Source organism: Gekko japonicus, unplaced genomic scaffold (genome assembly GCF_001447785.1).
Source record: "Gekko japonicus isolate JY-2015 unplaced genomic scaffold, Gekko_japonicus_V1.1 scaffold2099, whole genome shotgun sequence".
Taxonomy (NCBI): Eukaryota; Metazoa; Chordata; class Lepidosauria; order Squamata; family Gekkonidae; genus Gekko; species Gekko japonicus.
Window position 1 is genome coordinate 226,266 of NW_015163152.1, and position 11,906 is coordinate 238,171.

General features: G+C 51.9%; 1 protein-coding gene across 1 annotated transcript in view; it reads right to left on the reverse strand.

Annotated features, from left to right (window-relative positions):
• The window catches only part of ACTN4 (actinin alpha 4), a 132,835-nt gene that overhangs the window by 52,962 nt on the left and 67,967 nt on the right, over window positions 1-11,906 (reverse strand). The window contains exons 2-3 of the mRNA XM_015407046.1: window positions 8,472-8,586; window positions 6,511-6,630 (exon numbers count right to left, since the gene is read on the reverse strand). Of these exons, the coding sequence (XP_015262532.1) occupies window positions 6,511-6,630; window positions 8,472-8,586 (235 nt within the window). The remainder of the gene's footprint in view (window positions 1-6,510; window positions 6,631-8,471; window positions 8,587-11,906) is intronic.

Consider the following 11,906-nt stretch of genomic DNA (forward strand, 5'->3'; position numbering starts at 1 on the left):
CCCCCCCCAATAGCTAGCAATCCAAAACAGTCCAGTGGAGCCTGAGCGGTGGGTGTTGCCTTCTGACACACTTCCGGTGACGTCAGGGGGTGTGGCATATGCGAATAAGCTATGCTGATGTGTTGTGCTAGTGAGCTCCTGCACCTCTTTTTCTGCGAAATGACCCCTGGCTACAGGCATGGCTGGCCAGCCATGGCCGGCGAGAAAGGGAGCTGGAGGAAGCACACCTGAACTGGGGAAGGTCACTGGGAAGTGTCTGGGGGGGGGGGGAGTCCTTTCTTGAGGCAACAGACTCCATCCACACCTTTGTGAATTGCCTGCTCGCTGCCTTGCCCATTCAACCTGCCCACCGGAAAACACATTACGGAAGAAGTCTCCGGAACTCCCTCCTCGACAGGCACCTGTGGAGAGAGACGGCCCTGGAACTGAGCTTCCTGCGTTTCAAAGAGGCAAGTACAGGCAGGCCTTGTGCCTTTTGTGGGCAGGGAGTCCCTCCTCCTCCTCCTCCACCCCGGATTTCAGCAGCCTCTGATGGGCCGCTTGCGAGGAACAAAACGCTCTCATCCGGCAAGGCAAACTCTTTTGTTCTCACAAGGCCCCGGAGATCTCAGGGAGGACTGTGCGCGCATCACGTAATCCTGAATGGTTTTTAAAAAGTACATCGGGAACAGGATCTGTTGCTCCGTTTCCACTTTCGCTCTTTACCCGTTTTTTAAAAAAGAAAAGCAAGTTTCAAGGCCTTACGACTGTGACAATACGTTTTTGGGCTGGATGGGCCGTTGGCCTGATCCAACATGGCTTCTCTTATATTCTTAACCTCTACTTGAGATTTCAGCAAGAATTTAAGAGAAGCCATGTTGGATCAGGCCAATGGCCCATCCAGTGCAACACTGTGTCACACGGTGGCCAAAAATTCCAGGGGCCATCAGGAGGTCCAGCAGTGGGGCCAGGACACCAGGAGCCCTCCCACTGTTGCCCCCCCCCCAACCACCAAGAAGACAGAGCATCACTTGCCCCAGACTGAGAATTTCTTCTATACCTGGTGACTAATTAGCCACTCACGGACCTCTGCTCTTAAGAACACAAGAGAAGCCATGTTGGATCAGGCCAGTGATCCATCCAGTCCAACACTGTGTGTCACACAGTGGCCAAAAATAGCAGGTGCCATCAGGAGGACCACAAGCGGGGGCAGAATGCCAGACAACCTCCCCTTGTTGCCCCCCCCCAAGCACCAAGAAGACAGAGCATCACTTGCCCCAGACATAAGAGAGGCCATATTGGATCAGACCAATGGCCCCAGGCATGATGGATCAGACCAATGACCGCAGACAATCACTGCCCCAGACACAAGAGAAGCCATGTTGGATCAGGCCACTGGCCCATCCGGTCCAACACTCTGTGTCACACAGTGGCCAAAACCCAGGGGCCATCAGGAGATCCACCAGCGGGGCCAGAACTCCAGACGCCCTCCCACTGTTGCCCCCCCCCAAGCACCAAGAAGACAGAGCATCCCTGCCCCAGACAGAGTGTTCCATCTATACCTTGTGGCTGATTAGCCACTGATGGACCTCGGCTCCATACGATCCATTTATTTATTTCATTAAATTTACAAACTGCCCACCCTGCAAATTTGCCCACCTCTGGGCAAATTTACAGCCATTATAAAAACACTTAAAAGTACAATCAGTATATATAATAATTTAAAACCGATCCAAGAGGGCGATATAATAATCCCCCCCCTTTACCGGCCACACCACTGTCATGCACGGCAAGGGGGGGAAGGGTACGCGGGGGCCACAGAAAGGAAAGGAAGGGTGCCCGTCTTAACCTCCCGTTGCTGCCCTCAGCTAAAAGCCTGGTGGAACATCTCTGCCTTACGGGCCCTGCAGAACTGCATAAGATCCCTGATGTTATTCGGTAGGGAGTTCCTCCAGGTCGGGACCAGGGATCTCCAGCGAGCTGTTACTAGCCGATCTCAGAGTTCTTTGGGGGACATATTGGATGAGACGCTCCCTTGTTGAGCCAATCCCCTCTTGAAGCCATCTATGCTTGTCGCTGCCACCACTTCCTGCGGCCGTGAGTTCCGCGTGTTAATGACTCTGCGGGTGCTTAAGGTTAGCCATGAGGGGACGGCCGCTCTGCCTAAGTATTTTCCACTCCCCGCTACAGGCAGAAGCGGCCCAAATTCTGCCGAAGTCCCATCATGCACGGTTTGTTCTGTGTGCGTGCTCACTTACGCCAGTTACCGCTTTCAGCCAGCGTTCCTTCTACGCCAAGTTAGTGTCAGCTAGCTCACAGTTCTTTAGCCTCCGGCTCACACGTTTTTGTCCCAGCTCAAGAAGGGGTGGCTCCAGAGCAAACCCCATTTATGCAGCGGCCAAATCGCTCGCTCACAACTTTAATGCCGGTAGCTCACAAATTAGAATTCTTGCTCACAAACCTCCACAGCTTCGAGGGAGCACTGCTTTCGGCGGTCTGGAACCTGCGACTGCCCAGGCACAGAATTTTGATTCCCCCCCCCCACTCCCCATTCTTCTCAAGAATGGAGCACATCCGAGCCTCTTGGAAGCCCCGAACGCAGCTCTTGATCCTCCCGTCAGATTGCGGACGCCCATCCTTGCCAGATTCCGGAGAGACGAAGGGCAGGGACAGGGAAGCCGGTTCAGCTACTGGGAGGATTTAAGGAGAGGCGCTCGGCTGCTCAGACAAATGCAAACATTCAGAAGCGGGCGGAGGGAGGTGCGGGAGCAGAGACAACTGAAAGGCACTGCTGGGGAGGGGAGGGAACGGCTCAGCGCAAGGGCGACCAGTTTGGCAAGCAGTCCTGTAACCTGAGACGCCAGTCCTGACGGGACTGACAGGGCGGTCTGTCCGGACAGGCTCGGAGCTCTCAAGGGCAACTCGCTCTCCCAGGTTGGGTCCCGAAAAGCAGGAGGGGTTGACTGACGCTGGATCCCTGGGGCCATTCAAGGGAAAGAGCCGCCTTATACTGAATCGGACCGCCAAGGCCGGTGTTGCCTACACAGACTGGCAGCGGCTCTCCAGGGTCTCGGGTTTTCCCATCACCTAGAGAGCCAGTTTGGTGTCGTGGTTGAGTGCGCGGACTCTAATCTGGGAGAACCGGGTTCGATTCCCCACTCCTCCACTCGCAGCTGCTGGATGACCTTGGGCAAGCCGTAGTTCTGGCACAGCTGTTCTTGAAAAAGAGCAGTTTCTGTCAGAGCTCTCTCAGCCCCACCTCCCTCACAGGGTGTCTGTTGTGGGGAGGGGAAGGGAAAGGAGGTTGTAAGCCGCTCTGAGACACCTTTGGGTAGTGAAGGGCGGGGTATCAATCCAAACTCTTCTTCTTATTCTTTTACCTCACAGGGTGTCTGTTGTGGGGAGGGGAAAGGAAAGGAGTTTGTAAACCGCTCTGAGACACCCTTTGGGTAGTGAAGGGAGGGGTATAAATCCAATCTCTTCTTCTTCTTCTCTAATCTGGGAGAACTGGGTTTGATTCCCCACTCCTCCACTCGCACCTGGCTGGATGACCTTGGGCAAGCCGTAGTTCTGGCACAGCTGTTCTTGAAAAAGAGCCGTTGCTGTCAGAGCTCTCTCGGCCCCACCTACCTCACAGGGTGTCTGTTGTGGGGAGGGGAAGGGAAAGGAGTTTGTGAGCTGCTCTGAGACACCTTTGGGTAGTGAAGGGCGGGGTATAAATCCAATCTCTTCTTCTACTGCCTGGTCTTTTTTAACTGGACATGCTGAGGAATGAATGTCCTCACTCCAAAAAGGGTGTGGAGAGAATGGAGCGGGTGCAGAGGAGAGCCACAAGGATGATCGGGGGGGGGGGCGGCCGGGAGACCAAGAAGCCCTATGAGGAAAGGCTGAGGGGGGACCTGGGAAAATTCAGTCTGGAGAAGAGGAGGTTGAGAGGGGGACAGGATGGCTCTCTTGAAGTATCTGAAGGGCTGTCCCTTTGGACGAGGGCAGGGAGCGGCTCCTGCGGGCAGCAGAGGGGAGGACTCGCAAGAATGGGTTTGAATTAAGGGCGGGAAGGGAGACTTTTCCGCTAGCGGAAGGGGTCTGCGACGTCTATTGCGCCAGCAATCGGGCAATTCAAAGGTAGACTGCCTCTGTTCATGGATGCTCCACTTAGTAGAGGCGAATCGCTTTTCAGGGACTGGACTTCTCTTATCCGCTAAGTCACGCCACGAAAAGAGGCAGCCGGGTGCCACGGCTAGGAACAGAAGGGCCAAAGACGGAAGTGGTCCAGGAGTCTTGAGAGAAAGGAAGCTGGGAGGGAGGCGGAAAAGGGCCACGGTCAGGAGGTCTGGGAGTGAAATTGACAAGGGGGTGGAACACCTTCCCTGTGAAGAAAGCAGAGGTACCTCAGTGGCTACGAGCCACAAGGTATAGATAGGAACTCTCGGTCTGGGGCGAGTGATGCTCTGTATTCTTGGTGCTTGGACCTCCTGATGGCCCCTGGTATTTTTGGCCACTGTGTGACACAGAGTGTTGGACTGGATGGGCCACTGGCCTGATCCAACACTGGCTTCTCTTCTGTTCTTATATAGAGCAGAGGTCCATCGGTGGCTATTAGCCACAAGGTATAGGTAGGAAATCGTGGTCTGGGGCAAGGGATGCTCTGTATTCTTGGTGCTTGGGGGGGGCAACAGTGGGAGGGCTTCTAGTGTCCTGGCCCCACTGCTGGACCTCCTGATGGCACCTGGTATTTTTGGCCACCGTGTGACACAGAGTGTTGGACTGGATGGGCCATCGGCCTGATCCGACATTGGCTTCTCTTATGTTCTTAAAGGTTAGGGCTGTTTAGGTTGGAGAAACAATGAGTGAGGGGGTGACATGATGGAGGTTTACAAAGTTATGCATGAGATAGACAAGGAAAAGAAAGAAGTCCTTTTCTCCCTTTGGGACTGGAGAAACATCTGGAGTAGAGGTCCATGAGTGGCCATTAGCCACAAGGTGTAGATGGAAAACTCTGTCTGGGGCAAGGGATGCTCTGTCTTCTTGTTGCTTGGGGCGCAAAAGCGGGAGGGCGTCTGGAGTTCTGGCCCCACTGGTGGACCTCCTGATGGCCCCTGGGTTTTGGCCACTTTGTGACACAGAGTGTTGGACTAGATGGGCCATTGGCCTGATCCGACGTGGCTGTTCTTATGTCTGGGGCAGTGATACTCCGCATTCTTGGTGCTTGGGGGGCAAGAGTGGGAGGGCGTCTGGAGTTCTGGCCCCACTGGTGGATCTCCTGATGGCCCCTGGTATTTTTGGCCACTGTGTGACACAGAGTGTGGGACTGGATGGGCCATTGGTCTGACCCAACATGGGCTTCCCTTATGTTCTTATGTCTGGGGCAGTGTTACCCCGCGTTCTTGGTGCTTGGGGGGCAAGAGTGGGAGGGCGTCTGGAGTTCTGGCCCCGCTGGTGGATCTCCTGATGGACCTTGATATTTTTGGCCACCGTGTGACACAGAGTGTTGGACTGGATGGGCCATTGGCCTGATCCAACATTGGCTTCTCTTAAGTTCTTGCTGAAATCTCAGGTAGAGGTTTAGGTAGTGTTATGAGGTCACAAAGATTCAATAGTGATTGTAAACTGTAACTGTTCAGCACCACTTGGGTTACAGAAAACACTTTGCAATCCTCCTGTCTTACTGTATCTAGTCATGCCAACCTTCAACTGAATTTCAAAGTTAACAGGTTATGTACATGCTGTGGTTCACTGCGTTGATCTTGTTGTTATGTATTTCAAACAACTGAAAATTTAATAAAATTTATTTTATTTTTTATTTTTTTAAAAAAAATTTATTACAGGGCTCTTTTTGGCCAGGAACGCACAGGAATGGAGTTCCGGCTAGCTCCCGAGTTGGCCATGCCCAGCAGGAACTCATTAGCATAATAGGCCACACCCAACAGCAGAAACTCATTAGGATTGGCTACATTAGGGGTATGTGGCCTAACATGAAAAGGAGTTCCTGCTACAAAAAAAAGCCCTGGGTTTTGACAACAAACAAGGTAAACAGAATAAGAAGGGAAAGGTGGGTGTGGCTGGATGACCACACTTCTGGTAACATGGGGGTGCGTCCTAATGTGCTAATGAGCGGTGCTGTCAGGGGTGTGGCCTAATAGGCGAATGAGTTTCTGCTGTTGGGTGTGGCCTATTATGCTAATGAGTTCCTGCTGGGCTTTTTCTACAAAAAGAGCCTTGTTTAAGTATAAGTACAAGTGAAGAGGGGGGGAGCCCCAAGAGGAAAAAAAAATATCCTGCCCCACAGAACGAGAAATCCTGGCTTCGGGCCTGGCACAGGTACTGGGAAAGAGCTTCCAGAGAAGGGGGCAGGGAGAGGCGGCGGCCTATGTGGCGAAGCTCAAACGGAGCCTGCCCGAAGGATTCGGTCTCTAGTGTCTCCAGTGCGAAACTTGACGGCCCAAGAGATCCTGCAGAGCAACTGGGCAGGTGACACGGAGCCGGACGGATCAAGAGCGCCCCCCCCCCCTTCCCCGGCCGCTCGCTTACCTTCGGCTCCTATGGAAACCAGCTTGACTCCTTTGCTCGCTATGAAATCGAGGGCCTTGTTCACGTTGTTGATCTTGTGCACCCTCATCTTCCCTCTCTCCGGTTTTGGTAATCGCTCCCCTGAAAGGAGGCCAGGTTGGGGGTGGGGGGGGGAGTAGGGGATAGAGGGAAAAGAGTGAGGAAAGTCAGCCACTTTGGACGCAGAGTTCAGGTTTAGCAAGACAAGAACGCAACAGGTGTTGCAAGACAATGTTTGTTTGTGCCGTGCTAAGAAACAAGGAATAGAAAATCTAATGTTACCCCAGGTTGAGTACTTTGGGGGTGGGGGGAGAGAAAGGAAGCCTTGTAGCAGGCCTCTTTCCCCGAACAGGGATGCTGACAAATGGCAAGCATACACTATAAATAATGCAGACCACAATTCCTCAAAAGTCATGCAAAACAGAGGCAGAGAACAAGAAAGGAGGACCCGCGATACTCGCGGGGGAGGGGGGAGCTCCACGTGGAGGAGGAAGCAGCCACAGGTGAGCCTTCTCCGACAGCGAGGCCCATACCCGCCACTCCTTCTCCCCCCCCACCACCCCCCCCGTACCGACAGCAAGGTCCATGAAACTCCCAGCCACCAGGCCTGCCATTCCTTCTCCTTTGCCTTCCACACCCTGGCGGCGAACCCTACGGGCCACTGAGCCTTCCCCCCAGCTCTGGCAGAGGGGACCTGTGCGGCTCCTAGCCGCCGGGCCCACAGAGTCTCCCCCCCATGTTCAGAGCGCTCTCTGCGCATGCGCAGGGAACGCTCTTTTACTTTTGGGGGGGATTTAAGTATCCCCCGAATATTTTTTCAACTTTTTAGATTTTTCTGCACACTTGTAGATTTTTTCAACTTTTTAGATTTTTCTGCACACCTGGAGATGGCTCCAAGTGTGCGGGAACATCCCCCCTGCCCCCCAAGTGCCCCCGATGTGCGGATTTAGATATCCGCACGGAGGGGACAACGGCTATTAGATAAATAGATAACAGAGGACCACAGCAAAGGAACAAACTCTTCAATAGTCGGTAATAGTTGGAGGCTTACCAACTATTGAAGAGTTTGTTCCTTTGCTGATCGGGTGTCCGGCTGTGAATGATTATAATGGGATTGAATTTTCTCCTGTAATACTGGTTTGAAGGCTTTTATACACTGTGAGTGCTGTGTGAAGGACCATTTCAAAGTCTTCTGTACATTACGAGTACTTTATGAAGTAGTATGAACTTCTTGAAGAAGAGCAAATGAAGATCAAAATCCAGAGTCTTCGTCTGTCTATGTACCACTTATGGACCTGTACATTCTATGATGTAAATTTATTTTACTGATATATGTGGTCCTCTGTTATCCTTATATAAACTACCTCTGTTTTGCATGCATTTTGAGCAATTGTGGTCTGCATTATTTATACAGTGTTTGCCTGCTTTCTGTGAAACTGTATGCTGTGATATCGCATTGGTTTATGGTATGTCGACAAATGGGACAGAGCCCATTTCTGAATCTGTCAGCAGAACCTGGAATCATGCATAGCCTTAAAACAAGTGGACGGGGAGGGGGGGTCAAAATAGGTTTCTCACAAGCCCTGCGACCAGTTCCTCCCAGTCTGATGAACCCTGGCCTTGCAGGCTGAGCTATCTAGGTGACAACAGTGCAAATGAGCATGGCCAATTCTGAGTGCAGGAACCGGGGAACCTTCTCACAGAAGAGTCCCCACTGGGCCTCTGGGACAGCCACTGATTAACAGATTTCGGAACGTCTGGACTGCAGGGACACGCTGGCCGCCCAAAGGCCGCCGACGCTTCCTGCCCCCCTAGGATGTCGAAACTGGGCCGCTCTGTGCCTCCCAGAGTTCGTGGCGGAAGTGCAAAGGCTTGCGCCGAGGAGAATATCAGGGGAGGAGGTTTAAAGAGCGGTGGTGGCCGCAAAAGGGGGGGGGGCTCACCTGAAATGACCTCCAGCAGCAGCATGAGTTTGAGGCCGTCGCGAAAGTCTTCGTCGATATTCTCGATCTGCGTGCCGGCTTTCCGCAGGTGGGAGTTGCACCATGCTGTGAAAGTCTATGAGAAGGGAGAGAGAGAGAGGTGGGGAAAGGAGGTGAGGCTCTACAATCGCTGGAAGCTACAAACGGTGAATGAACAATGAACAGAAAAGGGGGAAACAAACTTAACCCTGAAAAGCAGGCTCGAGAACCTGAAAAGGGAAGTCAGACTGAACAGAGGGCCGACGAATAAAACTTAACGTATAAACAATGTGTAAAAATACATGTATTTATTTATAAAGAATTAAAAGACATATAGAAGCCCGATCACGCCTCATGTGAAAATTCCAGAATCATATATACACAAGGGCAAATGGACTTGACTGGACGCATTTCGGCCTGCTATCATTGGAACTTGGGAGGCCTCATTTATATTTTCATTCTATGCCTAGTAATTTCACTCTGCAAGTACGTCAATACGTTTTTTTAAAGTATAATATAGACATTATTTATCCATTGTATTAAGGCTTCCCTTGCTCGAAAGCCAGTCAAATCCAACTCTAGGGGGCGGTGCTCATCTCCGTTTCCAAGCCGAAGAGCCAGCGCTGTCTGAAGACATTTCTTTGGTCATGTGGTCGGCATGACTAAACACCGAGGCGCACAGAACGCTGTTACCTTCCCACTGAAGCAGTACCTATTTATCTACTTGCAATTTCTTGCTTTCGAACTGCTAGGTAGACAGGAGCTGGGGCCAGAGACGGGAGCTCACTCCGTCACGCAGCACTCGGGTCTCGAACCGCTGAACTACCAACCTTCCGGTCTGCAGCTCAGCGTCTTAACCTCTGAGCCACCATTGTATTATATGTATTTAATTTCACATGGTTTTTTAAATTTTTTACAGTAATTCCTTCCTGGTCCATTTTGTATCCATGCTGTAGAACCGTATTATGCACTATGATATAAGCCAGTATGTTCCTCATTGCATTTGACCTCTGAAGAAGGCCCGAACAAGCCGAAACGCATCTGGTCAAGTCCGCTGGCCCTTGTGTATATACGATTTGGGAATTTTTACATGAGGTGTGACTGGGCCCCCATATGTTTTTTAATTCTTTATGAGGAAATACACGTATTTTTACACACTGTTGATACATCAAGTTTTAATCGTTGGCCCTCTACTCAGTTTGACTGACCTTTTTTTGGCTACAAACAGTGAACACGGGGTTCGCTGGCACCCTTAAATGAAAGCCGGTGGTCTCAGGGGGCTGAATTCCATCCCCGTCACCCCAATCCTCTTCTGGGGGAATCACGGCCCACACAGCATTTCCCACGATCAAACACGGGAAGCCCCCAGGAGACCACGACTTCAGCACAGACCAGTCCCCGAGAAGAAACAAACACTGTAAGGCGAGGTTTCACAACCTGTGGGCCGGGACCAATGCTCCCTCTACGCTGTGGAGTCTTGTGAGCAAAAATTCTACTTGGTGAGCTACTGGAACTAAAGTTGTGAGCGAGCGATTTGACAACTGCATCAACTAGCTTGCTCTGGAGTCATGCCTTCCTGAGCTCGGACAAAAATGTATGAGCTTTCTTTCGTACCCTGCAGAACAAGATCTGACCCTGGAAACAGTCTCTTTCGTGCCATACATTAGTTGGTATTATGTCTTCACTGCGTACACATGTTGATCAAGCAAAAAAAAATTGTCCTGATAGTCACCAGAGTGAGTTTCTTAGAACCTTAAGGTGCATCAGAGGGAGTGATGGAGAAAGAGAGAGTGCTCACAGGTTGGGATGTAACCTCCACACGCAAGACTGTGCATGTCGGAGAGCCACCTGCTTGGGGTTCACAGCGGGGGCTGCTGCGCTCTTCGTGCGACGGTTTTTGGCTTCTCAAAAACGTTCTAGAAAATGGGAATACTGACCTCAATGGGAGCTGAGGTCATAATTTGCCTAGGGCGGCCCCAGACAGTCACCGAAAGCTTATGCTACAATAAAGTTTGTCAGTCTTAAAGGTGCTACTGGGCTTTTTACTATTTTGCAGCAATCGACTGACACGGCCAACTCCTCTGGATCTATGACCAGGGAAAGAAGCGCATTCAGCCGAATGGAGAGGAAATCCATCAGCTTCATGAAGAAACTAGCACAGATACGAACAGACAACTACCTTCCTTTCCCACCTGTATATCTCATACCCTCCCATGCATCTGACGAAGAGAGCTGTGTTTCTCAAAAGCTTGTGCTACAATACAGTTTGTCAGTCTTAAAGGTGCTACTGGGCTTTTTACTATTTTGCAGTGTCATGACCCCCAGGGGGTTGCCACCTTCCGCTGCCACCACTCTGGACTTCGGGTCCCTTGGGAAGGCCCAGGGTACCCTCCCAAGCCCATCCAAAATGCCCCCTTTTAAGCCGAGAACATAGACGTGATGACCAGGCAGAGAACACTTAAACAAATGGTTTATTAACACAGTACTGGGCCAAGGAAAACAAGACCCTGCCGGGATCTTTCTCCTCAGACCAGACTGTCCCCCCTCTGTGAGACAAGACTGCAGAAGACCAAAAGAACACAGTCCAGTTTAGCTCGGTGAGAGGAAAGAACACCATTTTTCCACGGCCCACAAAGTTATGCAACCATCACCTCAAAGAATTCCTGGACACTGATTGGCTACAACCGTTGCTAAGCCTTATGGGGATTGTAGGCTATGTCTGCTGTCCACTGCCACGCAGGTCTCTCCTGGGACCAGGCCGCATTAGGCCTTGCTCCCAGTCCTGCACAGATCATGGACATTCAGCAACAGGCTAACACGGCGAACTCCTCTGGATCCACAAATGAAGGGTCACCATACCAAGTAAGTTTGTACTGGGGGGGGGGGATCACCATACCGAAAAGGTTGGGAACCGCCTGCGGTACGGGACAAGGCTGCATCAGGAACGACTTCTTAACATGCCGCGGAGGTATGCAGCCTGCAAGAGCTCAGAAGTGGCAAACCGTTCCTACGCGGCTGCAAAGGCAACGCCAGCCCAGCTGCGCGGGGACGTAAACACACGGGCAAAGGAAATCCCCAAGGGACCAAGACATTGATGGTGGAACACGGCTCAGTGGTAAAAGCACCAGGGACTTCCCGTGAGGAGGAAAGGCATTTCTTGCACTCTCCACCCCCAGGCCTGCATTGCGCAAATTCATGCCTGCTCTAGCCAGGCGGCGAACATCTCTTTCCCCAATGGCGGTGCCAGGGAAGGAGACAGCCAGGCAGCCTGAAATACTGCCTGGCACAGAGAACAGGCAACCCCCTTCTGTCACCGGTAAGGAGAAGCGAAATCCCTTATTGGGGAGGACGTGGGGGTGGGGGGCTCTTTGCAGGAAAGCCTGCGTTCCCCCCTGCTGATCCGGGGAGGCTCTTTCC